The following is a 27607-nucleotide window of genomic DNA, read 5'->3' as shown; positions in this document are numbered from 1 at the left end:
GAGCTAGAAAATAATACACAAGAGGCCTATGTAATAAGGATGCTGAATGCAAATGCATGCTCACCCAGAAGAATTGTCTCAATAGCATTATTCTTTTTATCTTAAAGCGTTGTGGATTCAGGAAGCTTTGTCTGCTCCACAATCATAAGAATGCTTATTTGGAAAGTGGCCCTGTTGAAATGAGCAGGAACTAAATCGAACTGGATCCGGAGAAGTACACAGTTCTTTGCGCCCAAGGGAGCTTAGGGCCCACTGTTTATTGAACAGCAACCTCTCCCTGCCCCACTCCGAATGCCACACGACAAACAACTTTGCTTCAGCTTTTTCAAATACTGAGTGAATGGAGATTCTAAATATCTCCAGTGGAGAAGGAACCAAATTTATTTATTTTTTTAAGTGCCTGAAAGTAAAGGCTTGCACAATATACAGTGGTACCTCGAGTTGCATACACTTCAGGCTACATATGCTTCAGATTACAGACTCCGCTAACCCAGAAATAGCGCTTCAGGTTAAGAACTTTACTTCAGGATGAGAACAGAAATCGTGCAACGGCGGCAGCAGGAGGCCCCATTAGCTAAAGTGGTGCTTCAGGTTAAGAACGGACCTCCGGAACAAATTAAGTACTTAACCTGAGGTACCACTGTACTGTGATACACAAACTAAAGTCTGCACTCTGATCTGGAGCTGTCAGGGTGCATTCCCATCAGTTTCATCTATAGAAGTTCAGACTTAATTTCCAAGGTTTATAGCAGTGCACCTCAAAGTAGAGTCAGACTTTTAGGAATCCCTGGTGAGGTGGAATCCATAAGTTTTTCTGGCTTAGATCCAGGCAGGTGATAGGTGCTTTCCTGCCTTACCACTTGCTGCCAACCACCAAACCCCATCCCTTGCTTATCGGCATGTGAGAACGGAAATTCCCCCTCTTTTCCTCTCTCCATTGTCCTAACATGATCTGTTGCACACCAGAGGTGATAGAACAGCAGCCTTTGGAAAGAGACCCAAGGCGCAGTGCTGTTCCGCTGCAGAGGAACATATCAGGGCAGTGGATAAGGGTATTCTAGACCCTCCAAGGGTCTCTCCTAGACCCTCTGAGCCTCCCTATTTTCCAGGGACCGTCCCCGATTTACAGAAGCCATCCCGGTTTCCGATTTGATCCCAGAATGTCCTGCTTCTCCTTAGGATGTCCCTATTTTCATCAGAGAAATCTTGGAGGGTACGCAGTTATGTGGCTCCCAAACCAAGAAGACAAGTAACTACATAATATTTAGAAGACATCTAAAGGCATTCTTGTACAGTGGTACCTCGGGTTAAGAACTTAATTCGTTCCAGAGGTCCGTTTTTAACCTGAAACTCTTCTTAACCTGAAGCACCACTTTAGCTAATGGGGCCTCCCGCCGCCGCCACGCTGCTGCCGGAGCATGATTTCTGTTCTCATCCTGAAGAAAAGTTCTTAACCCGAGGTACTATTTCTGGGTTAGCGGAGTCTGTAACCTGAAGCGTATGTAACCCGAGGTACCACTGTATAGGGAAGTTTTTTAATGTTTTGTTATGTTTTTATGTATGTTGTAAGCCACACAGAGTAGCTGAGGAACCCAGTCAGATGGGTGGGGTATAAATAAGAAAAAATATTATTATGGAAGAGAACATCCTTATTTTCATAGGAGAAATGTTGGAGGGTATGCTCTCCCATTCACGCAAGAAGTAAAATGAATGGTTGCACTAGTCACTTGGATTGCCTTGGGGGGATTTATTAACTTGTTTTCTAGTTTGGCAGGGGGATCAAGTTGATTCATTTCCAGCTCAGTCCAAGGAGACAAGGGTTTCAATTAGCACCCTTTAAGTCTATCCCAGGATACTGTGGGCTGGAACTTTTGAATCGACCATTACAAGTATTTGGCAAATTTGTGTGTGTTTTCCCACTGTGTGGTAAATTTCCTTTCTGTTACTATCCCAGCATTTCTTTTTCCACCCCCCTCCAGTTGTCAGCCTTTGTAGCTTTCAAAACGATGCATTTGCCCTTTTGTCTTCAAAACTTTGTAGGTTTGCAAAGTTCATGGCCTTGGCACTGTCAGAAACGCAAGCTGTTGCAAAGGAAGAATGTACCTCGTGTGGGAATTAACAGCACATTAATAAGACTCTTAAATGGCAGCACAGAGCAATCTTGGGGGTTTTATTATGTTTTTAATGTAGAAAATCCTTTTTCTCTTTGAGTGATGATACGGTTATAATGCTTGACTGACATGGGATAATTCTGTTGTTGGCAGGGAAGGCCGCTCTAATGCCCACTTGAAAGGAGATTACCAAAGAATTGGGGACGTTATGCTGAAGAACATCCAGAATATGAAGGTATGAATTATGCACAGCCTTCAAACCCTAGTGTGGATCATATGGGACCAGTTTATGCATGCATGCACACACAGGCGTTCATACAGCCTTGCTTGCTTGCTCTCTTTTTGAACAACAACATCACACAGTCCCTGCTGTATTTCTTGGAAAAACTTAATAGGTTCCCTTCTACAGTTATGTCTAGCTGGCTCAAGTAGACACGGCTAGTGTCAGTGTGAACAACCAGCCATGGAAGAGCTGGAACATACAATGGATGCAGTACGGTCAATATACCGTATTTTTTGCTCTATAAGACTCACTTTTTCCCTCCTAAAAAGTAAGGGGAAATGTGTGTGCGTCTTATGGAGCGAATACAGGCTGCGCAACTATCCCAGAAGCCAGAACAGCAAGAGGGATTGCTGCTTTCACTGTGCAGCGATCCCTCTTGCTGTTCTGGCTTCTGAGATTCAGAATATTTTGTTTGTTTGTTTGTTTTCCTCCTCCAAAAACTAGGTGCATCTTGTGGTCTGGTGCGTCTTATAGAGCGAAAAATACGGTGATTGTCTTAGACATAAAAGCATAGCAAAGTGATTGGAAGGCAAAAAGGGTTGAGTAGGAGAAGACGTTTTGGTCTTCTTGGTGACAAATCAGACCCCTAAGACCATATTAGACTTAGCTAGCTTCCCAGTTCTGGGCCAAATCCCCTATGATGGATCGCCAGCATGATTTAGAATAATGAAGGTGGATGAAGAAGGTGAAATAGTAGGGGACTGTGAACCCCCTACATTGTAAAAGGATATGATCATTTTTTGTAGTAAGTGTTTATAGTTTTTATCAACATGATAATTGTAAAAGATATTGGATCTTTCAGTGGATTGTGCCTTTCATCGTATTTTTTTTTATTGTACCGTTGTATGATTGGCTAAGCAATAAAAAATTGTGATTTGTGCTGCAATTGCTCACTGGAACAAAAACAAGCCAATGAATTTCTGAGCAATTAGAGTGGAGCTTCTGCAGCTGAAAACTATGGGTTGTCTAAAGCCCAAGTCATTATAGAAACAATAGTTATTAAAATTTGTAGGTCACCTTTTTGCCATAAGGTTTTCAAACACACAGGGGTAAGTTTTCCTGTAAGTAGAAGCATAGGATCACCAGTTCAAAGCTGGTTTGGAAGTGGCATCATAAGGGTCAGTTTTTTGAGATGCAGAACCCAAGATCTTTATACGAAAGCACCATTTGTTTGTGCTTCTGGTCCACACATGCATGGCAGTAAGTAGGTTTGGAGGATACTTGAGCAGCATCCAACTCCAACCACAAGGAAGTTAACTGGATGGGAAAAGCTACTGAGGCAATATTCATGTCTGGGCTTACTCCATCAGTTTGTGGAATGCTCTTTTATCCGTGACACTCCAAGCTCTCCTTAGCCTTTGCTAATGGATAGCACACAGGGCGTACAAAACTGTTTTTCCAAGGCTGACCATAACATTTAATTTGAACATTACAACCCCATGTGTTTGCTGCTGTAATAACCTCCACATGGTAAGTGTATTATTCAAAAGCTGCCCATCTCAGAGGTTGGGGAAAATTCCACAAAGCATCTCCAAACCATTGTCCAAGATGGTCAGAGATGTTTGGGCTCAAGTTCCTCACAGCCTTTCCGAAAGTGAGTGTTGTTGGGACACTGAGCATTTCATAGGGAGGATGTCACAACAGAGAAGTGACCAGGCAGATCTTTGAAGGCACTCAGAGCAGAAACTCATTGGATTTGTACCAAGCAGAAGAAGACTGATGTAGAGCTAGGAGTTCCCTAAGATATCCGTGGTGTCAATCAGAGGTAATGAACCTGTGGTTCCTCATCTGCTGCTGGACCACAGCTCCCGTTAACCCTGCCCATTGCCTGCACGGTCTGGGGCTGATGGGTGTTGCGAATCCAGTACCACTTGAAGAGCTACAAGTTCCCTATCCCTGGTCTAAACCCTTTACATTGCCGGCATGAAAACAAGAAAGAAGTAGTAGTGTTATTCAGTATGGCAACAACATGGCGCTACTCCTTTTCAATCTCCCATGCAGTTTATTGCCAGTCTACCTAGTTCCTGAGATCACTGTCCGAGACGTTCTTCCAGGTACTTTCACCTTTTGAGCTAAAGCACATGGCAACCAGGGACAGAGTTTTTGTGGCACCCCACCTCAAACAACTCTGACCTTGTTTCAAGCAAAGATCTTTCTATTCTCCTGGCCTTGTAAACCCTTTTAAGCCACTGTGGAAGCAGTGTTGTTATTATATGTGTTTGCCTCTACTGTGCATTATCTTCTTGTGACATTGCATTGTGTTGCATTTGATTTCATAGTTATGCCATGTTAGTAGCTTTTTACTATATGCCTTTGTGCTGAAGATGCAGAGTTAAATATGTACTAAATAATGACTACATCTCTCCCCCACCCCCCTTTCTCTCTCTAGCAACTGACGGTTCATTTGCGGAAGCACACCGAGGTCCTGGTTGAGCTGGAGAATGGGATCAAGAATTCTCGAAAGCTGGAAACCTTATGCAGAGACTTTGAGTTGCAGAAAGTCTGTTATCTACCCCTCAACACCTTCCTTCTCAGGCCTCTGCACAGACTTATGCACTACAAGCAGATAATGGAAAGGCTCTGTAAACATTATCCACCGAATCATGTGGACTTCAGGGACTCTAGAGGTGAGTTGAGTATTGGAGGAAATCTCCCTCAATTAGCAGATCCATACCTCTTAGCTCCTGAGGACGTATTGCATGCAGATGTGTGTAACTGAATCCCGACATCCCTTTATTTATTTTTTATTCTGTGGCTTTAGGAGAAGGTGATCTAGAGTAGAAAGAGGGGGTGGGATTAAGCAGTAACCTGCTGTGCTGTGTCACCAATCTAAGGCATGTTGGGTATGTTTAGCCTGGAAAAGAGGAGACTCGGAGGAGATACGATAGCAACCTTCAAATATCTCAAGGGTTGTCATATGGAAGAAGGAACAAGCTTGTTTTCTCCTGCTCTGGAGGGTAGGACTCGAACCAATGGCTTCGAGGTTCCGACTAAACATCAGAAAAAAACTTACGAGCTGCCGGACGGTGGAATGGTCTCCCTTGGGAGGTTGTGGACTCTCATTCCTTGGAGGTTTTTAAGCAGAGGTTGGATGGCCATCTGTCACGGATGCTTTCTCTGATATTCCTGCATTGCAGGGGGTTGGACCAGAACTCTATGATTCTATGAAATTGGCTTCTGCAGAAGCTGCTTCTTGAGAAAAGGAGAGGTGGAGTTTAGTTATATGCATTTTTGTGTAATGCATAGTTGGGTCCTTAACAGAGTGATCCAGGCATATCTCTCTGAAATGCTGTGAGTTCAGTGGAGCTTGGATAAATAGGTATAGGATTTCAGCCCAACTCTCCCATACGAGCCCATTTCACAAACAACTGAACAATTGTGCAGAATGCTGAAATGAGGGTGGGAATGCTTAATAATTTATATTTCACTACAACAGGGTTATCCCTTGGGCTTCATTGTAAGTAACGATGCACTGGAAGTCATGGCACTCCAATAGGTTCCTTAGGCAGAGCCTCTAGAGAGAGATTTAAAAATACAGACAAACACAACACAATCATTGTTTATGGGCATTAGCATTTCAATCTTTCAAGCTTCTTATGACATTTCTGGGCAGCCATCCAGAATAATGTGATGACCAGTGAGTGTAAAAGGTAGCTGAAATGTGTGGTTTTAAATACAGAATAGAGAAGCAAAAATGCCTGATATTGAAACATGCCCAAAATACTGCATGAAAGGTGCTTTAAAACAAGGAAATGTGTGCACTAAAGTTATGTGAATTGCAGACCCACAAGCTTAAAAAATCAATTGATGGAAGACTAAGATTATTTAATTATCTTGAAACCCAGGGGAACCATTTTTTTAAATCAGAAATAACTATCCTTGAAAGAATCCCAGTGTAATAAAAGGAGACAAGAGAATCTTATAACAAAATGTTGCACTTGTTATTAGCCTATATAATACTTAAATGTGTTTATACAGACCAATGGGGCAAGTACAGCTAAAGTAGAACCTGAAATTATTTACATTAGCACTTGTGGGTTGCTAAGTTTTCGGCCCGAGATGGAGACTGCTGGAACTCATGCCATGCTCCCTACACCAGTGGCAGGCCTGGCGGTTGGCGCTGTGGTCTAAACCACTGAGCCTCTTAGGCTTGCCGATCAGAAGGTCGATGGTTCAAATCCCTGCAACAGGGTGAGCGCCCGTTGTTCTGTCTCAGCTCCTGCCAACCTAGCAGTTCAAAAGCATGTAGATAAATAGGTACCACTGTGGCAGGAAGGTAAATGGCGTTTCTGTGCACTCTGGTTTCCGTCAGTGTCCTGTTGCGCCAGAAGCGGTTTAGTCGTGCTGGCCACATGACCCGGAAAGCTGTCTGTGGACAAACACCGGCTCCCTCGGCCTAGAAAGTGAGATGAGTGCCGCAACCCCATAGTCACCTTTGACTGGACTTAACCATCCAGGGGTCCTTTACCTTTGCCACCTCCTGGCTCACCTACTAAGCAGGGGCAGGGGAATCAGTCACCGAGAGAAATGGGTGGGCAAAGGGAATGGTGGATGAGAATTAGGAGGCCCCACCATTGCCTACTGTTTCCTTGCTTTGGCACTTTTGAAAACAAAAGTGCATCATCCCTGAGTGAAGACCTGGCAAGACTAAATCTGCCCCCGGAGCCGTAACATCGGATCTTGCGTGCAGTCATGGTCGGTGGAGTGACGGCCCTTGTAGGACCTCCCTTCCCTGCTGCGGCTTCCCAGGAAGGACCTCTCAGCAAGGCATCAGCGAGGTTGCAAATGCACCTGCAAAAGGAACAATTTGGCTCCCCAGGTGCATTATTGCATTGCACGAACCTTGCTTCTCTCCTTCCCAGTATAAGTCGTAGTGCCTATTACGTGTGGTTCTTGAGGCATTTGGCAGAGGGAGACCCCTGGAATTCAGCTCCAGCCCAGGTAGTTCATCTGCTACCTTCTTCTGTGTTTCATTTCGCAGCTGCTCTGGCAGAGATTTCAGAAGCGGTCGCTCAGCTTCACAGCAGTATGCTGAAGATGGAAAATTTCCAGAAGTTGCATGAGTTGAAGAAAGATTTGATAGGTATTGACAATCTGGTGATCCCAGGAAGGGTAAGTGACAGAACAACATTTGGGAGCCTATCCCTGTTTTTTTTTTGGGGGGGGGGGCGTGTTTTAAAAATACTCTAATTGGGGTGAATGAGAAGTGACTTGAAAGTTGTTACACTCCTTTTATGAGCTTGGAATGTCTTGTTGAATGTGGTTCTGCCAAAAAAGGAGGATGTTAAACCAAAGGGGTGAGAAGCAAGGGGGGCAGGCCTCCTTACCCTTGCCCTTTTCCTCTGAAAAAGCAGGCAAAGGCTGATCTCTTTATCTTAACACATTGGTACCACAGCATTAAGGAATAGGATAAATCCTGTCTGCTCTTGGACAGTAAAAGGCATTTCTCTTACCTTAGCACTACAGGACTCCTTTGTACACATCGCCCCCTTCATTTGATTAATGCATAAAAGGATCCTGTTTCTCAGCCCCTTGCTCCACGCACTGCTTCAAAACACTACTTCCCAGAAACAAACAAAATACAAAGATTGCCTATGTTGGAGGCAGGTGACTTGGCAGTCAGAATTGGAGCTCCAGGTACCTGCGCTGGTAAAGGAGGGTACATTCTGCATCAATTGTTCTAGGAAAATAAATGCACCATAGGTGGATTCTGTACCAAGAGCTGTGATTCTCGGTAGACCATCAGTGTATGCCATCACCCTAGGAGATCTAAGCTCTTGCATTGTAAAATATATTTTTCATGTGATGATTCCTGTTCCACATCCTGTCTTTGTGCCGTTGCTGCTGAGAGCTACATGCGGAAGCAGCCTGCTATAAATGGACACTTTGAGGACGAGCCAGTTGTACTTCTTTCCACATTGAGCTGGCATTTGCTCAACAAGGCTCTCTGTGTAGCCTTCCTGTATTGCCAGCCTCTCATGGAGGTGCAGAAGGAATTAAGGGATGTTTGGTTCCCCTCTGACTTAGTTAAATGACGTTACGCGGTAATAACTCTGTTCCTGGGTTCTGTTTATTGCTCATTACCATGGCTCTTATTTTTTAATTGCATCCTGTCCTCTAATTCCCCCCTTCCCCTTTTGCTCAGTGCCCACCATGATAGACAATCCCACTTACCACCTCATTGCTCTGCAGCCAGCTCCGACTATTTCCTAAGTGTCACCCAACTTCCATTTCATAACTTCGGACACAATGACAGAGCGAGGCCTTATGGGCAGAACACCAGAAGCGGCCTAGAGGATATCTCCTGTGTGTAGCTGAATTACAACAGGGTGGGCAGGCATAACATAATAAATTGAGTGATGCAACATTAATTAAGCCCAGACTTTCAGCCAGATGTTTGAATACTGCTCTGACATGGCATGTTTTGTTTCCATTCCTGCACAGGAGTTTATTAGACTGGGTAGCCTTAGTAAGTTGTCTGGAAAAGGCTTACAACAGCGGATGTTCTTCCTGGTAAGTGGAATGTTTGTGTGTAATCAAACACAACTGTGCAATAAATGCCAAGTGATGGAAAAGGTGGGGGGAGGGAGAAGCTCACAGAAGGAGCTTGATGCAAATTGTAAAATAATCTAAGAAAACAACACTACACTAACACACAGGGGAAACAAATCACAGCCCCTGGCATAGAGTTGCATTCAAATTAGGATGGTGGTTTCACTCCCAACAAACCATGATCACTAAGCCAAGAACAAACCTTGACTGCAGATATTATTTTCTTGGGAGTGAAACAAGCCATGATCCCTGGTTCAGACATGATGGTAAACCAAGGATCATGTTTTGTTTCCTCAGTATGGGTAGCTCTTCTTTGGCGATCACTCATAGCCAAGTAAGATAGTCTTTCATGAATGTGGTCTTAACAGCATGGGTAGCCCACAAATGGGCAAGAAAGAATCATGGCAAAACATTAACCATGGCTTACTGTGATTTGTAAACAAGATCTATGTCTGAACTGGGCTGCTATCCCGTCCTTTCGTCTTCCTGTTTTATTTGCATAAATGTGTACTAGTGACCTAGTACATACTACAATAAATCAACTGGTACTTTCAACCTTTGGTGCATCATCTTTGAGTCCCGAAGGCCACAGATGCATGACTTGAAGGATCTGCACCCGGTTCAAGAATGGAACAAAGCCAGCTCCTGAAATACCAGAATCTACCTTGCCAATACGCAGCTTAAAAAGCAAAGCAAGCCATGTTTAGGGATGGCAAAAGAAACTTCCCTTTGCGTCCTGTGTCTCTCAAGATTTATTGACTTACTTTTGTGATCTTAAGACATCATGAAACACTGAGATATATTTGGGCTATTGAATGCCAGGGATGGGGACAACAGTCTAAGTGTTTCCCACACTGTTGGATCATGTGATCAGACCGCTGAAATAGTGTGTTCTCTGGAATGTGGGCCCACTGGGCATAAATAGTGGGATGGTTGCAGGTATATACTGATGATCCAATATACATTTCACACAGAGTGATGGGCACATTTGTAGGCTCTGTGTGCTTCCTCCAGATGGCTAGACCTATGAACCAAACCTTTAAATCTCCTGTTTTCAACCAGGCTATGTTCCTTCTTGTGTTTGCCTTTTAGTTCAACGATGTCTTGCTGTACACAAGCAGAGGCCTAACAGCATCAAATCAATTCAAAGTCCACGGGCAGCTTCCGCTATATGGTATGATGGTAAGTATGAGCTGTGGATTGATCGGTTAGCTGCTGGACATCTCAAATCACATTATGTTGTGATTGATACTATTTTGTCTTTATATGAAATGAAAGCCATTTCTGGAATTTTTGAGACAAATTAGAAATGAGAATGCATGCGTGCTGTTCTAAGGGACTGGAATAAATGGTCCAGCGTTAAATCATAGCCATTTCTTTATTTGTAGACTCTGTGTTGGAACACAGTGGCTCTGTTGGCTGAGAACCATGTGAAATCAGTTGATAACCAAAGCCTAAACAAGAGGATTCCCTAGGAACATGGAAAATAATAGTTTTCAAAATAGAAACTTTGCATTTGACACCCACCACTGAAACATAACCGCTGCTGCCAGGGGTGTGCTAATACTATTTTGATGCACACAAACATCCATCAAGTTACCTTTTTTGAATTGTTTTTAGTTATGATTCTGAATCCATGCAGACTTGCTCAAAATCCAAATGCAATATTTCCTGTGGTCATGATGAGGTAGGCCAGGCATAGGCAAACTCTGCCCTCCAGATGTTTTGAGACTACAACTCCCATCACCCCTAGCTAACAGGACCAGTGGTCAGGGATGATGGGAGTTGTAGTCCCAAAACATCTGGAGGGCAGAGTTTGCCTATGCCAGAGGTAGGCCATGCCCAAGTCGTTGTGCATTTCCTCCCATTTGCTGACATTGAAACGAGCGTGTACTGCTGGAATTGTGAAGCTAACAGGAATCGCTAGTAGCCTCAGAAGGGCATCCAGACAGTGCTTACTCCAATCCTCCTGTATTTTTTGCCAGATTATCCTGAGCATTGCAATGGGAATTCAACCTTAGTTTTTTCCCAGAAACAAAACTGTCCACGTATTTATTCATATAGTGCAGAACTGTGCTGCATTCTGCAGCTTAACATTTCTGCGGATCGTTGTCTCCTTTCCTGTCTTGTGAGGGTCTCTGTATGTCCATATCCTCAGATTGAAGAGAGCGAAGATGAATGGGGAGTTCCTCACTGCTTCACACTGAGAGGTCAACACCAGTCCATTGTTGTGGCTGCAAGGTAAGTAATTTCCACTTTGCGCTCTCTTTTTTTTGCAACTTGTCAAAAGAAGAAGACTATTACTACAACAACAGTTCACTGTAAATACATTTGTAATCAGTTGTTTTCACCATAAGAGAACACACTAAAACTAGGGTGTTCTTAGAGTGTAGCTCAGGCATAGGCCAACCAGGCCCTCCAGCTGTTTGGGGACTACAACTCCCATCATCCCTAGCTAACAGGACCAGTGGTCAGGGATGATGGGAGTTGTAGTCCCAAAACAGCTGGAGGGCCGAGTTAGCCTACGCCTGGTGTAGCTTAAGGAAACAGGCTGAAAACTTGCATTCAGCTAAAAAAAACTGACCAGCTTGTGAAGCTCATAGTTGCTTGCAGTAAAATGAACAAGATCTCCCTTCGTGTTCCTAGCAGCCGCACGGAAATGGACAAGTGGACTGAGGACATACAGATGGCTATTGACTTGGCAGAGAATTGTAATGGCCCAACTCCTGAATTCCTAGGGGGCAGCCCACCAGACACTAGTAAGTACAGACTTAAGGCTGCAGTTTGCAGAAAACACAGCCACGTAGTAGGAAGTCTGCTGCATGACAATGTAGCTATAAATAATTCTTTTGACTGCACATTTAAAGATCAGCATTACCTTTATTCCCTGGTTGACTTTAGTTCAGATAGAATGCATGGGGGGGAAATATATATATATATTACAGTGCCTTGAATTGCTATTTTTATTCAGCTACAGCAACCCTAGCAAGGGTGCATTTTAAGAAAGTTAAGGAACTAGTTAGGTTGCAATCCCATACCTACTTAATATTGCTAGCCAGCTCCACTGAACTCAACAGGACTTATTTCTAAGTGAGATGTACAGGATTGCATTAAAGTACCATTAAGTGCTCCAAAACAATGCCACTGAGAATGTGTAACTTTCCATGCAGAATTGGGTGAGCTTATCCCAAAAACCAGATCCTATGGTTTTTCCACTTGCAAATACATCCCGCTGTGTTCAGTGGGGCATACTCCCCACTATGCAAGTGTGCGTAGCAATGCACCTTTGAACACATTCAACTAAGTTGCTGGCCAGTGGAATGCGACCTGCTGCACAATGTGACCTTTTCCCCCTCTCCTCCTCCAAGGCTGTGCTCAAGAGGGTCAGGAGAACAAAATGCACGCAAAGTTGTTTGACTTACAGAGGTCACAGTGCAACAATGAATTAAAAGTGTGCTCGAGCCTACAGAAGCAATAGACGAAGCGTACAAATTCCATGTTGGATTGTGGCATAATTTATTTTTTTAAAACCTACTTCTTTCCCCAATACAGTGGTACCTCTGGTTACGAACTTAATTTGTTCCAGAGGACCGTTCTTCAGCTGAAACGGTTCTTATCCCGAGACGCGTTTTTGCTAATGGGGTCTCGCGCTGCGCGCACCCCTCTAGCACGCAATTTCCGTTCACATCCTGGGGCAGAGTTCGCAACCAGGAGCAGCTACTTCCGGGTTAGCGGAGTTCGTAACCAGAAGCGTTCGTAACCAGAGGTACCACTGTACTTCACAGGTTTGGAAAGTTTTAAGCTTTACCAGAAGTAGCCTTTTGCTTAATGTTTTCATAGTTTGTATCTTCTGCAAGGGGGGAAAAAAAGAGATGGTTTCTCCCTGCGTTTCATAGAATCCCCCGAGGAATCCACTGTAGACCAGGAATCGGAAGACGATCTCAATGCGTCCCGCACCTCCCTCGAACGCCAGGCCCCTCACCGTGGCAACACGACGGTGCACGTCTGCTGGCACAGAAATACCAGCGTTTCCATGGTCGACTTTAGTGTTGCTGTGGAGGTATCTGCCTCAAAACAACCTGGTCTGCAGCCCCTGTTCTTCAGGGACAATTTCCTTTCCGTCTCCTCAGAGGAAGCAACATCCAATCATCGCCTAACTTTGTTTCTGGGGAGTTGGCATTCAATTATATATTAAACCTCATTTTAACAAATTCCTTTTTTCGCAAATTATGAATCGTTTTGGTAAACTCTCTGAATTTTTTCACAGTTCTAATTTAATTTCCAAATATTGAGATAGTATTTCCTCTGAGCATTTTGTTGCTGTTTTGTTTTTAATCTCGGAAAGGATGTTGTTTCTGACTCTGGCTGCTGCATTTTAATGCAACTTTATTTTAGGCTGTTTTTCTCCCCCTCTTTGGATTCTTGAAGTGTCCTCTTCTCAGTCTCATCTGCCTCCCTCCACTTGTGTCCTCTCTATCACAGGAAGTCTCTGTGTGTTTTTTGATGATGTATTTGACTACAGCTAAACCAATTTTACACAGATCAGTTGGCTATTGAATCAAAATGCTTCAGCTCATTGAAATGCAGAATACACGCAACAGTATTGCATTTTAATGACAGCTAATTTCAGCTTTCTTGTGGAACTTCCACAATTAATTCCAGCTCTTTAGAAGAGACTATTTGAAGAGATCATGAGCCTTTTGAAAGTCAGTTCCTTGAAGATAATACTGCCTCGGTGTTCCTGGAAAATAGCAGAATGAGCAAACAGTTCTTGTAAAGCGAATAAATCTTCAGTAAAATTGGTTCCAGACGAAAGGATAACACGGAACTTGAAGTAAACTATAAATTGGTTTAGCTTCTTCAAGGTACCTGCAGACACCCATTCTCAGAAAGAATGCCTCTAGGTTGCTTTTAAGCTGTATTGTGTAATGGGGCGGCTAACAACCATTTGGAGATTTACCGATTAGCTGTAGTGCACCTACACTGATTCACCAGAGCTATCAACTAAATCGTGCAGGTACAAAATTCGCCTCCTGGGCTGCAATTCTATACAAACCTAGTTAGCAGTGCATCTCCTTGGAACTCAGTTAAATGAGTACTTCAGTGGACATGTTAAGAGGACTGCATTGCTAAGGCTCCCCCCTACGCATTAACATCGTTTATTTTGAGTTTAAATGATCAGCATGAACAATTGAGCAACCTGGAAGTAGATTCCACTCTTTATACATCTGTCTTCCTTTCCGCAACTGCCCCTTGGCAGGCAGAGTCACAGTCATACTGTCTCTTAAGTCTGTGGGTAATGTCACATCAGTATCGTAGTTTATGCTTTCTTTCTGTGTCTCTCCCTCCTTCCTTCCTTCCTTTCTTTCTATCTATCTCTCTCTCTCTTGTGGTGGAAGATCCTCTCACTGTCAATGACTGTCCTTCCCTACCTGCTGGACTGATCAGTGATCAGCGGCCTGTTACCATTTCATATGTCTGCTGGTACCGAAAGCAAAGCCTGTCCGTTTATGATACCCTCCAAAGTGCTGAGGTAACCGAAACAGAAATTAGGAACAGTAAAAGGAGAACAGGCACTTTTTGTACTCCAGCATACTCAACACCCTGCCAGGTTTTCAGAATTCAGCTGGTTTCTAAATAAAATAAAAACCACCTTACCGGTTCACTGCTATAATTGCTGGTGATATGGGGTACATTCTGTTTGTCTGTCCCTTTGGCAAATTCTAGTGGAGACAGCTTATTATGTTATTAAACCAGAAGCAGAATAAAATATATCAGCAATGGTTAATATATTCCACTTGGAGCAGAGGCAGTGAATATTTTCAAGTTGAAACGTGTGTTTATCACTCCTTTGTCAAAGCACATCAGTTAAATTGGGGGTGGGCAGAAGGCAGGCCGGGATCCAGCGGGTGATCTCTGTGTGACTTACAGCAGATTGGCAAAGCTCTCTGGACTCCCAAATCCCTAACCATCGCAACAAGTAAAAGCCAGATTAGGCTATGAAACAAAGAAGGCTTTGGGGCAAGGATGGAGGGAACTAGACCCAAGTTTTTGTCCAGGACTGAGCATGTTCACAGTGGCACCCTGTCCTTAATTCATTGCGCAAGTTCACACAGCCCTGAACATTTTACACACAGCCCTGCTTGGTGAATCTTAGGATTCTGGATAAAAACTTCGGTATATCCTACTCACCAAAACAAATTGAATTTTTGCGTCCAACAGAACGCCATCCCTCAAATTAGCTGTCAATTTTCCCCTTCCTTCCCAGAGAGGAAGTTTACAGGTGCTTATGTCTGAAGACTGCCAACTTAACCTGCTCATTTATTACATTCATACCTCAGCCAAAACCCTTATAATTGATGACACCACAGTCCAGGCTCCAGGTTTTTCCTCAAGAGTAAAACTGTTCCAGACCTGCAAGGTGGGGGGGAGCCTATTTCCTAGGGTTATTTGTTCATGCATTATATCTGATGCTCTCAGTTAATTAAAGGATGTGCTTTCGTTTTTCCTAGTAATTTTAAACATCTGCGCTTGTGTGCAGGACTTAAATCATTTGTGCAGAGATGCCTGTTCCCGTAACAAGGTTGCTAAATTGGTATAATATTAAAGCTAACACTCTCCCACCCCAATATAGATATATAGATATAGAACTTCTTCCTGGAATGAGGTAACAGCAGATGGTTTCTTTCCTTAGAAAATCAATTTACAAGCAAGCCTCATTTAAAGAATGATAGGGAATTCTGAATCTGGAACTCTTAATCCTGGTAAATGACCAATGGAGAAAAAAGTCAGCCAGTTTCAATTAGAAAAGTATGATTTTACATGAGGCTTGCCTGTTTTCCACCAGCCTGTTTTTCCATCTGCGTATGACTTAACTCAAGTTTGCTGCACTATCTCTCTTCATTTTCAGAACCAACTCTCCGGAAACCTTTTGAGAAAGTTCAAAAACAGCAATGGCTGGCAGAAGCTCTGGGTGGTATTCACCAATTTCTGCATGTTTTTCTACAAATCCCACCAGGTAAGTAACTGGTGGATGGAAGTCAGAGATGAATATAGCTGTTAACTGTTCACACATTACAAAAAAAAGTTCCTTGCTATGCACTGTTGATTGTTGCAAAGGATGCATTTGCAGAGACAATTGAAGCTTTTGTGAACTTCATGGATACAAAGTTCTTCCATGCATGGAGAGAAAAGTTGAAAATGCTTAACTAGGATCAGGCTCAACTCTAATATTAATGAGGCAACTGCTTTAGGCAGATGTTCAGGAGCAGCCTCTGGTTCCCTAATCTGGCTTGCTGCCTCAGGTGTGGTGGTAGATATCATCTTGTGGTTCGAGGACCCGATCCCCCCAAAGTGGAATGAATACACAAGGACACGTGATATAAGGTTAATGGGCAAGAAAAGGCCACAACTTTATTGATTACAGCAAGTGAAAAGGTATTGGCTTAGGCATTGGATTATGTCAGCTGACTCCACCCCCTCAGAGAGGTATATTTTTGGGGAGGTATATTTTTGCTGAGAAGTAAAATGACTATTGAAATTGGTGCAGACAGGTGTATATAGAAAATCAAGGGAATTAGCACACTCATAGTGGACTGGCCACTGTGGGTGGAGATTGGCAAGGCTTTTGGGTCCATTTGCCCTGTTCAGAAAGAGCACTGACAGATTCCCACCTGGGTATGTGCTTTATTTTTTATTTTTATTTTTAACACGACTTTTAAATTGCTGTCATACACACACACACACCTTCGCCTTGGGTGAGGTAAGAAATTGATTAATAATAGGATGACACGCTACTTGGGGTAGAGGGAGAGGGATGCAGCCTTCTTGTGAATAGTCCCCACACCCCATGAGACACGTTTCCACGCAGACTCACTTCACAGCATCCATCTAGGGCAGTGATGGCCAAACTTAGCCCTCCAGCTGTTTTGGGACTACAATTCCCATCATTCCCTGACCACTGGTCCTGTTAGCTAGGGGTGATGGGAGTTGTAGTCCCAAAACTGCTGGAAGGCCAAGAAGTTTGGCCATCACTGATCTAGGGGATCAGAGGAGCCAGAAGAAAGGGACACACACACACACACACACACACACACACACACACACAAAAACAAACCACCTGCTGGCTGGAGCTTTGAAGGGCCTTTGAGTCACTCACTTCAAATAGTGCCAATCTGATGAGGAAGACTGTAGCTTTTGGATTTGCACCCAGATGCTTCTTGTCCCTCCCAGCTGTGAGTCTACCAGGGCCATATATGAGAGGCATTTTCTGTTTAGGTCCCAAGAATGAGTGAAAATTGTGGGGACACAGTATTCTGGATAAAGAGAAGTGACTTCTGGGGGGATGATCCGTTTGGTGAACGATTTCTCTCTTGTTTTTAGGACAATCATCCTTTAGCTAGCCTCCCTCTGCTGGGCTACTCTCTTACCATTCCTTCCGAGTCTGAGAACATTCATAAAGACTATGTCTTTAAGCTACACTTCAAATCCCATGTGTACTATTTCAGGGCGGAGAGCGAATACACGTTTGAAAGGTATGTCAGTTTTCCGTGAGCTGAAATGTCATTGATTTTTAATTCTTTACTGCAAGGCAGAATTATTCATTCAGCTGCCTTGTTTTACACCTTATGGATGTCCCATGAGCTATAACATAAACACACAACTACTATTATAAAGTAGTTGTTGTTTTGTGTTATAAATCAGGCACTGCTTGGAGTTGTTTCTTTGTGTTTCCCCATCAATGAAAAATACAGTGTGGCTTGATCAGTGTGGGCCAGAGGAAAAAAGTTAAGAGAACCAGTGGTCTATGGTATTAAATGTATGTATGTACCGTATTTTTCGCCCTATAGGACGCACCGGCCCATAGGACGCACCTAGTTTTTTGGGGGGGAAATCAAGGAAAACAAATTTTATTTCCCCCCCAGGTTTGCGCAGCCATCCCCAAGCTAGAAGAGGGAGACGGAGCGCTCCGTCTGCCTTCAGGGACAGCCTCTCTAGCCTCCGTGGGGCAGCGGCTTGCCCCTCTGTCCCCCGAGCTTGTGGGGCTGGCGGGGAGGAGAAGCAAGCTTGCTTCTCCACCCCCCCGCCAACCTCCAGATCAGGTTGGGGAATAACGGGGTGGTGGTGCTCCGCCTCCCCGCTATCCCCCGAATCTGTGGGGCTGGCAGGGGGGAGAAGCAAGCTTGCTTCTCCGCCAGCCTCCAGACCAGGTCGACGAATAGCGAGGTGGCGGCGCTGCGCCTCCCCGCTGTCCCCCGAGCTTTTGGGCTGCAGGCTGCTGCCCGCAAGCCTTGCGAGCCCGCGGGACCTCCCACCGGGCTTGCAAGACTTGCGGATAGCTTCCTATAGCCTGGAGAGCGAGAGGGGTCGGTGTGCACTGACCGCTCTCGCTCTCCAGGCTTCAGCGAAAGCCTGCATTCGCCCCATAGGAGGCACACACATTTCCCCTTCATTTTTGGAGGGGAAAAAGTGCGTCCTATAGGGCGAAAAATACGGCAAGTCCCCACTCCGTGCTATAAATAGAGGCATCTAGGAATGAGCACAAAAATACAGTGGATGCTCTGGTTGCGAATGTGACCTGTGCAGGATGCACGTTCGCAACCCACGTCTGCGCACACGCAGGTTGCTCTTCTGCACATGCACGACCGCCATAACCCAGAAGTAACCCATTCTGGTACTTCCGGGTTTCGGCAGTCCATAACCTGAAAAAACGCAACCTGAAGCATCTGTAACCCGAAGTATGACTGTATCCCACTGGATTAAAATACTTGAGGTGTGTGCGTGTTGTACAATACAGTGTTGTACAATACAGTGTTGTACAATACAGTGTTGTACAATACAGTGGTACCTCGGGATACATACGCTTCAGGTTACAGACTCCGCTAACCCAGAAATAGTACCTCCGGTTAAGAACTTTGCTTTAGGGTGAGAGCAGAAATCGTGCTTCTGCGGCGCAGCAGCAACAACAGGAGGCCCCATTAGCTAAAGTGGTGCTTCAGGTTAAGAACAGTTTCAGGTTAAGAATGGACCTCCGGAACGAATTAAGTACTTAACCCGAGGTACCACTGTATTTCATGCGTTAAAAGGCACACAACCATATCTTAAGGGGAAATGCACTGTATTAAGTATTTGTTTTTGTTTTTGTATCGCTTAGATGGATGGAGGTGATCCGAAGTGCCACTAGTCCAGCCTCGCGCATCCACGTTTTAAGTCACGAGGAATCCCATGCTTATTGATGACTGAACTCCAAATTGTTCATTCCAACAATTGCTGCTTTTCTAGAGGACATTTGAATTCTTTCTCCTTTTAAAGTTCAGTAAAAACATAAATTCGTTTTTTAAAAAACTTGTTCTGGAGCAGCTTTTTGTAATATTGCCTCAAGCAGGGTTGTTTACTATTATCGGCCAAGTGACTGTCTTGTATTTGTCCTTTGGTGTGGTTTTTTTTTTTATAGCTTGTGCCAGTATTAAAATATTGTCCTTGGAGTGCCAAAAGACGATTTCCTTGCCTCAAAGATTTGCACCAGAAATAATAGAATTTTTGGGAAGCAAAATGCCTTTTCTTTCAGACAAACCCCTCAAAGTGATTAATTAGTAAACTGCCATTTTTAAAAAGAAATGTATTTCCTATGTATGCAATTAACAGCCTTCAAATGTTCATAAGGGGCAGTCTCAAAGCAAGGAGGGGTAATTTTAATTACATTATTCAGTGTTTCTACACATTTTACTTCTAAAAATTAAAGTTACCAAGCAAGGCTGTAGACTGCTCATTTCATCTTACCAGAAGCGGAGAGCATTTGCTTCAAATATGGTCGGAAGGTTCTCTCTACTCTTCCATGGCACAAATTATGTTCCAGTACATAAAATTCTGCAAGGTGAACAGTTTACATGATTAACCTGTGCAATATTTAGAACACTGATGTCCTGTGAAGGTTGAGAAGGGGAATCTGAAAGCTGGTCTAACATGTCAACAGCTGTCTGGTACAAGAATTGTGGCAGTAATTTAAGGTTCAGTAAAGACAGTAACAGATGTGAGTTTTGGAAGAATCGTTTTCTCTCTCTCGTGGGGTATGTTTCCACACCTTTATTTAGAAATGCTACTAGAAACCAATCCACATTTTGTGTATATACATTTGAAAGCAATTAGACACAACATCCTTAAATGTTTTTATCAAATGTAGCCCAGCTGGAAAGCGCAACATTTGCCCTTTTCACAATGTGCAAAAACGGTTCAGATTGTAGCTTACTGGAAAAGGGAATGAAGTATATCAACGTCTTAAAGAACCCAATAGTTTTAAGGTAATAATCTGTCAAATTTCTCTACCCCTACTTTAAAAAACAGTATGATGCTGAAATCTTGAAGACCGAAAATCTCATTTTTACGAAATGCCAAAATACATGACTTGCCAGTGGTATTCCTTTAGGGAATAACAAAACCAACGAAGTTTGATCTTGCTATTTACTACAGTGGTACCTCGCAAGACAAATGCCTCAGAAGACGAAAAACTTGCAAGACAAAAGAGTTTTTCGTTTTCTGAGTTGCTTCGCAAGAAGGATTTCCCTATGGGCTTGCTTCGCAAGACGAAACGTCTTGCGCCTTTTTTTAAAAACCGCCAATGCATTCCTATGGGAAACCGTCAATACACATTGGTGCTTCGCAAGACGAAAAAACTCGCAGAACGAATTAATTTAGTCTTGCGAGGCACCACTGTACTTTCAATCTATACATGCTAATTTAGCATAACTAATAGAGTGACTGTCTTGTAAACATGCCTGCAAGCTATTCAGTCCAGGTTAACTGGGCACCATCTTCCAGTATAACAAAAACAACCAACATACACCCCAGGAGTGCAAGGCAAGGGACATCGAGTTGCAATTTGTAATTGTGCTATGTGTGAACCTCTCACCTTCCCCTAGTGCTGGGTTTACCACTTCCACCTAATTTAGACAAGTATCGTTTCTTACCTTCTCATATGACAGCAACCTACAGGAACAAACAACCACAAATTAATGTATATTTACCTGTATATAAGTAAAATTCCTGCGCATCGCGGCTATAAAGTTTCAAAATTCTCAGATGCACATATAAATGAGCTGCTTTGAATGTCCCTTCTCTCCCCGTGTTCCTTAAACTACTGGAAACTGTTTTCCTAGATAATGTTGCCCATAAACACACTCACACACCCAAAATTGTTGCGTTTCTTTATTTCTGTGTCATGTAACATACAAGGAGTTGAAGAACAGCTTGATGTGTGACCATAAGCAATTTTTATACAGGCTTATAAATAGAGAACAGCATTACAGAAGAAAATAGAATTTGATAAAAGGATAAGGGGGGGCTATTCATTGGGTATTTCCTCACAATAGCTAAAAATGAGACCTCCATGTACAGAGACAATAGATACCCAATTACCAGACACTCGGGGGAGGGAGGAGAACGGCTAGTTATCAACAGATTGCTGTGCTTGTGTATTTCCTAGAGGCAGATGGCTTTGGACTAGGTTTTGATCTGATCCAACCAGGAAATTCTTTTAATTACCTGTAAAAAGAATCCAACACATGCTGAGGGCGGCAGTAACCACCTGGGCAAATTCCTTAGCCAAGTGATTCCTCCTTATTATACGCAACATATCCTTAGCATGTACTTGGTTAATAGATACCCTGGCCTGATATGTTAAGGTCTGCCTTCCTCACCAAAACCGATTTTATACAGAAAGATGTCCAGTGTCTGTTTACTGTACCTTTTGCTTATGAACTAAAGATAAACTCCGCTTTACTGTAACGGATTCAGACGGGGTAGCTGCCTTAAGCCTGCTGCAGCAAACACAGTACTGTCACATCTCACATGGATTTATTGTGGCGTAAGGTCTCCTGGACCACGTAGGGCAAAGCACACGTTTTTGCGTGCCCAAAGGTCACGGGTTCAATCCCTGGCATTTACAGGTAGGGCAGGGGGAAAAACAACCTCTGGAACAATGCAATCTGGGGGAGGGAACCTTAGGCCCTCCTGAAGTTATTGGAAGTACATAAGCCCCAGCCAGCAGAGCCATTGGTCAGGGATGATATGAGGAGCTGTTCCAAAAACCTCTGGAGGACTGCAGGCTCCCCAACCCTGATATAGACAATACTGAGCTAGACAGACTTAATGATCCGAGTCAGTATAAGGCAACGTCCTATGTTCTTAGTGATGTATGTCTACTGGAAGACTTTCAATTAGGTTTTCCAGGGGGGGGAATTTCCAGAGAACTTTCTGATGCCCTAAATTGATGGAGATCTGCTTTAGCATGTTTAATTTACATTTTGAGTAAAAGGAGATGATTTTTATGTGCTGTATAAATATCACAGTTTTTCCCCCAACAGCCCAAAGTATTAAGTGAAATATTGGGTGGGGAGTCAATAAAGCAAATGTGTTTAAATGTCATAGCCGGAACAAATTCAAAGGTTTACATAAAATATTCCAATAAAAATTATTTGTGACTTAATAGCATATATCACCTCACATGGTTTAAGTTTTAGGGGAAGGCACTGAAACCTGTCAACGCTAATTTTCTGCACACCCAAAAACTATGTGTTTATATTATATATGCATGCATTCTCCCAAGGGATCGTACCTAAAATAATAATAATAATATTTTCAACTCTTGATACTGCATAAGTTAACTAGTTCTGTATCTGTTTATTATTTTACTAATTTTACAGAACAACATGTTTTTAGAAGTGGAAAATTCTCTGTTTCAAAATATTTGTGGATTTCTTATTTACAAAAGTTTAAATCCTACGCTGCTGCTTTAAATTGATTACGGCAGTGTTTACTTTATCAGATACATAAAGGGTCATCTAGAGGCACACAAGTACCAAAGAAAAGTTGTAATCAGTGGCGCCAAAAGGTCACGAAACACGAGAGGCAGATGAAAGTGCAGAATCCAAACAGATACAAGACCCACCGCCAGGGGTTTTCCAGACCTGGTATCTCTTACGTTTGGGCACACTGGTTACATGTATGTGCACCTGCTAACTGATAATCCTACATGCATCTGATCAAGAGGACTCCAGCCAATGAAAACACGACAACAAATCTTTCAGGTGTCATGGGGCAATCCTTTTTCCAATCTTTTTTCCCCACTGTGCATTTGCAACTTCAATTCAGTAGCAAATGTCTATCAAGAAAACATGGGGCCAATTCAGATGCTTCTGCAATGGCTACAGCAAGGTGAGGTGTAGGAATAGGTCTCAGGATCTACAGTCCTGCAGCTGCCGTGATCCTTCCTCTTCAAAAACGGGTGATGGCAGTGGTAATCATGTTAATCATTATGTAGAAAAGCCAAGACACACATTACCCACCCCAATCAGTAAGCAGAGGTGGGCGTGCTGCATGGAGGGGACAACTAGAAGAATAAACCTCCGAACTTCCCCTAAAGATGTTAACAAAAACGCCCGTGCTGCAAGGTACCAAAAATACAAAACGCTACATGACGATTAAGAACAAAACAAGACCAGATGCAACTCCCAAAACGACCAACTATTGGGGGAACCAAAGAGCCCATGGCACGTAATCAGAAAACAGGAGACTTTCACTATTTCACCAGAAGTTCTGTGCACCAACACAACAGCCACCTAACCTCCTACACCCAACTACAAGAGTGCAACGGCAAGAGAAGCAGATTTCTAACGAAACATGTGAAAAGTGACCCGACCCACACAAACAGGAAGCCTTTCTTGTTCGAAAGACTTGGGTTTATTTTTACAGCTCGCTTAGCGCCCTAATTATACTAAATCTTGAAAAAGTGGGGAATTTCTAGAGTAACTGTGGAAGTGTTTGGTGCTCACTAGCAAGAATATTTTAAGACCGAAACCTCCCCTGGCCAAGGGATGAAAAGCTGTATTAGCTACTCCAGCCTTTCCCATAATGGTGCTCTCTAGAGGTTTTGAAGTGCAACTCCCATCGGCACCAGGAAGCACAAGCCAATGGCCCTGCTGACACCATGCACATAGAAAATGCAGAAAGCATACATTGCAATGTTGCATTTCCCTAGAAGAGCACAATTCTAATACGTGGTTTAAAACGTGACACCCATTAACTTAAAAGGCCAAAGTAAAAAACATATAGCAAAGTTTGAGAGGTGATTTGGAACTACAATCCCAATTTGATCATAACCAGAAAAGAATTGCAATTTTACTTTATCTTCTAACCGAAGGGTGAGAGCGAATGTCATGACATCAAACGCAACAGGAGTTTCCCTCCTGCAGCCTCCCACCTGCGAGCAAATTTTGGAGGTGCATAGGAAGAGGAGAAGCCCCGCCAAAGTACAGTCCATCGCATAAGCAGGACACCACAACTGGACATCCTCACCCCCCCAAAATTATTGTTCTGTAATCCTATGCATGTTTACTTGGGAGCAAATCCAACTGAATTCAGTGTGGGACTTGGGTAAGTAGGCATACGATTGGGTGCAAATCCCTAAATCTTTCAGCAAATCTTCAACTAAACACCTCTGTTAAAAGCCATCTTTGTACAAGAGCTGCCCAATTATGCAAAAAACCTACCAATTAAAAAAAAAAAAGGCCACAGTCAAGGTGTTTCTTGAAGTCCAATGCCCAAATCTTCAAAAGAGTTTTCTGCCTCAGTCTCAAACTGTGAATACTCCTAACAAAGTGAATTGCAATTATTTTTCTAACAGTAACAGCTTGTTTACAAATTCTAGAAGCTCCATTTGGAAAACGCTGTTAGGTCTTAGGCTCCATGTAGACTGTGTATGAGGAGTTTTCCCACAGGGTACCCTCTTCAGACTGAAAGTTGCCCCTTTTTCATCAGTACTCGCCTCATATGTTCAGGCTGGCCTCACTTCCAGAGGTTACCTCCTCTCTGTTTTACAAGATTCCCCCCTTCCCTTTGTGCCTCGTGTCACAGCACACCACAATCATTACAGCGTTCCAACCCTCAGGAAAGTCTTTTCAGGGAGCCTTAGGGGCAGCCCTATAGAGGAGGCGGTGGCAGAATCAGCTTACATCAGACCATTTTAGCAGGCAGAATATGGTGTAAGTGTTGGAAATGCATTTTCACACCTGGCTCATCTTTAGTCCATATGGCATAGGAAGTTCTCACTCGAGGTGTGATCAGGCATGGTTGGACTCAAAAGGGTACGTTCCGAGTTGGACTTTAACGTGTTTAATATTATTGAAGACTAAAACAAAGATTTCACGTTCACTCGGAACTGTGAAATATTAAAAATGTTGACTAAGGCTGCAAGCCTACCCTCCTTTACTTAGGAGCAAGTCCCACTGAAATCAATAGGACTTGCTCCTGACTAGACATGGTTGGATTGTGATGTAAGTCATTGTCAGCAACCTATTTTCTTTTGTTAGCCCCTTTTAATAATTCTTGAGAACTACATCTTCACACGGATGTATTCCATTCACCTCAAGGAATTCCTTGAAAAGAAATAAGAGTCAATGGAATATCTTATCAGATATTTATACAGCATTTACAAAAAAATATTCCCAACAGGCAAAATGTTGACATTCTACTGATTTCTGCCCATTGTAAAAGAGGCTGAGTTCAGAAGATGAACCACAAAAGATGTAACAAGCAAATATACAGATATTTAACTAAAGTACAGCAGTGAGAATATCTATTTTAAGTTTTGATGAAATTTCAAGTATTCTCCCCCTTAACAATGGATCTTGGATACCAAGTTAAATCAAATGTATCTCTCAACGATCATGATTAAAAGTTTTCATATACATAAGCTTCATATATTTTATATTGTTTTTAAGATCACCATCTTACAAATTGCCATTATCCAGCCAGAATCTCTTAAGTGGTGTTTTAAGAGAGAGAAAAATATTTAGTTGTATGAGATGTTCTGATTTTACAAGGAAGTTTTAAAAAAAACAAAAACCCTAATAAAACTGAATTCAGACTTTGGATTGGCACAATTTAGACTGATTAAAAAAAACAACCACTAAAGCAAACAAGTATTAGAGAACCTCAAACCAAGTGATTCAGGAAACTGAAATAATCTATGTCGTACCATGATTAGAAACCCAACTCTAGATTAATAAAAAGAATAACACCGTGTAACAAAACTAGAGCAAACTTTGCATCTGAGGTACAAACCAGATTTTTTATAGCACAGCTTTTTGACCTACAAATACAAGGTCAAATCATACCTCTTGTCATACGGTTCGAAAATTTCATATAACAAAAGGCAAGCCAATAATCAGTTGTGACCTGCCAAAATATTTACCTCACTAGCATCATCTACAGAGAACTTGGCCATTTGTACAGAGGGATTCTATATGCACATTGAGCAAGTTTTGAGTAAAAAAAGTGACTATATACAAATCTGTACACAGAGCCAATGGTATGTTTTCCAATTCACAGATTCATCGACTTAAAGCAGTTGTCTTCAACTTGTTCAGGTCCGAGATCCATCTTAAATCCCAACCTAAAATATGATACCCACTTATTCCCCGCCGCACCCCTTTATTTCATCTCCCAATCTTATGCATTTTGTTAAAATAAGACCCTGAAAGAAAACAGTGGCCGTACCATTGGGGCGCCCACTTTTAGATTGAGACATAAATCGCTTCTGAATCTGGATCGTTGAGTTGAAGACCAATGACTTAAAGCAAGATACCTGAGATTTCACAATAGCTTTAGTTTCCTAACTGCAATCCTAAATATACATCTCAGAAATTTAAAAAGATACCTCCTTTGAATATGTGCATTATTGGTTTTTTCTTTAAAAAAAACTATACAGAGCTGAAAAACAATGCCCTTGCTATGTTGTCCATTTGTGTTGCTGCACCTTCAGGAATGTCCACATACTGGAGAGCTCACCACTGAAAGCAACAGTGGCAGACCAGCATTTGAGGAGGTGCCTATAGGAGCCACATCGAACAAGCAAACGCCACAAAACAATACTTTAGTGGGATGATGTGCTTCCTCCTCCAGTTACTGAATACCTGGGGGGGAGAAATGGTGTCATGAAAGCAAAACCGGTGATCAAGCTATTTTGTGATGGCAAGTTAAGATAATGCTTCTCAAGCCTATGGCTCTAGAGATGGAGGCAATCTCAGAAGATTCCAAAATCAATCCAAAACAAACCCAAGTTTGGGAAACGCTGTTCTAAAAAGTGCCCAGTTGGCCCTCCCCTGCCCCTCATATGCTCTGGTAATTTTACTCTTTGCAATTTGCTATGCTCTCATAAGACATTTGCTCAAATCCAGAGTTTGTGGATGTCTTAAAACCTGCCACTACAGTGGAACCTCGGTTGTCGAACGTAATTTGTTCCGGAAGACCGGTCGACTTCCGAAACGTTTTGACAACCGAGGCGCAATTGCAGGTCGGCAAAATCCATTGGGGGAAAATGGAGCAACCCGCCTCGGAAGCCATTCGACTTCCAAGGCACGTTCAAAAATGGAAGCATTCACTTCCAGGTTGTTGGCGTTTGAAAGCCAAAACGTTCTACTTCCAAAGCGTTCAGTAACCAAGGTTCCAATCTGATAGCAAACAGTAAATTAGTGAATAACTAAAGACTATTCCTTAGATTAAAGAGTCAATGGTTCTCCTAATAACTTATGCCCTATGACATCCTTGATTGTAGGAATGTCACCCCACTTACTAAATCATACAATATTACCTAATAAGCATGAGATCA

The 27607-nt window shown here is 42.8% G+C and overlaps 2 protein-coding genes across 15 annotated transcripts in view; one reads left to right on the top strand and one right to left on the bottom strand.

Moving 5' to 3' along the window:
- Positions 1–19699, top strand: part of FARP1 (FERM, ARH/RhoGEF and pleckstrin domain protein 1) — a 188097-nt gene extending 168398 nt beyond the window's left edge. For all 14 annotated transcript variants that reach the window (XM_083437656.1, XM_083437664.1, XM_083437660.1 and 11 more), the window contains exons 17-27: positions 2265–2346; positions 4784–5021; positions 7376–7506; positions 8839–8907; positions 10039–10128; positions 11105–11187; positions 11593–11705; positions 12843–13006; positions 15857–15964; positions 17329–17480; positions 19100–19699. In XM_083437656.1, coding sequence (XP_083293782.1) covers positions 2265–2346; positions 4784–5021; positions 7376–7506; positions 8839–8907; positions 10039–10128; positions 11105–11187; positions 11593–11705; positions 12843–13006; positions 15857–15964; positions 17329–17480; positions 19100–19181 — 1312 coding nt within the window. In that variant the 3' untranslated portion in view covers positions 19182–19699. The remainder of the gene's footprint in view (positions 1–2264; positions 2347–4783; positions 5022–7375; positions 7507–8838; positions 8908–10038; positions 10129–11104; positions 11188–11592; positions 11706–12842; positions 13007–15856; positions 15965–17328; positions 17481–19099) is intronic.
- Positions 19700–21134: 1435 nt separating this feature from the next.
- STK24 (serine/threonine kinase 24) overlaps positions 21135–27607 on the bottom strand; it is a 38451-nt gene continuing 31978 nt past the window's right edge. The window contains exon 11 of the mRNA XM_083437969.1: positions 21135–26912. Coding sequence (XP_083294095.1) covers positions 26873–26912 — 40 coding nt within the window. The 3' untranslated portion in view covers positions 21135–26872. The remainder of the gene's footprint in view (positions 26913–27607) is intronic.

Source organism: Podarcis tiliguerta (genome assembly GCF_965153285.1).
Source record: "Podarcis tiliguerta genome assembly, chromosome: 4".
NCBI lineage: Eukaryota > Metazoa > Chordata > Lepidosauria > Squamata > Lacertidae > Podarcis > Podarcis tiliguerta.
The sequence above is the reverse complement of the archived record's forward strand: the minus strand, read 5'-3'. Positions and strand labels throughout refer to the sequence as shown.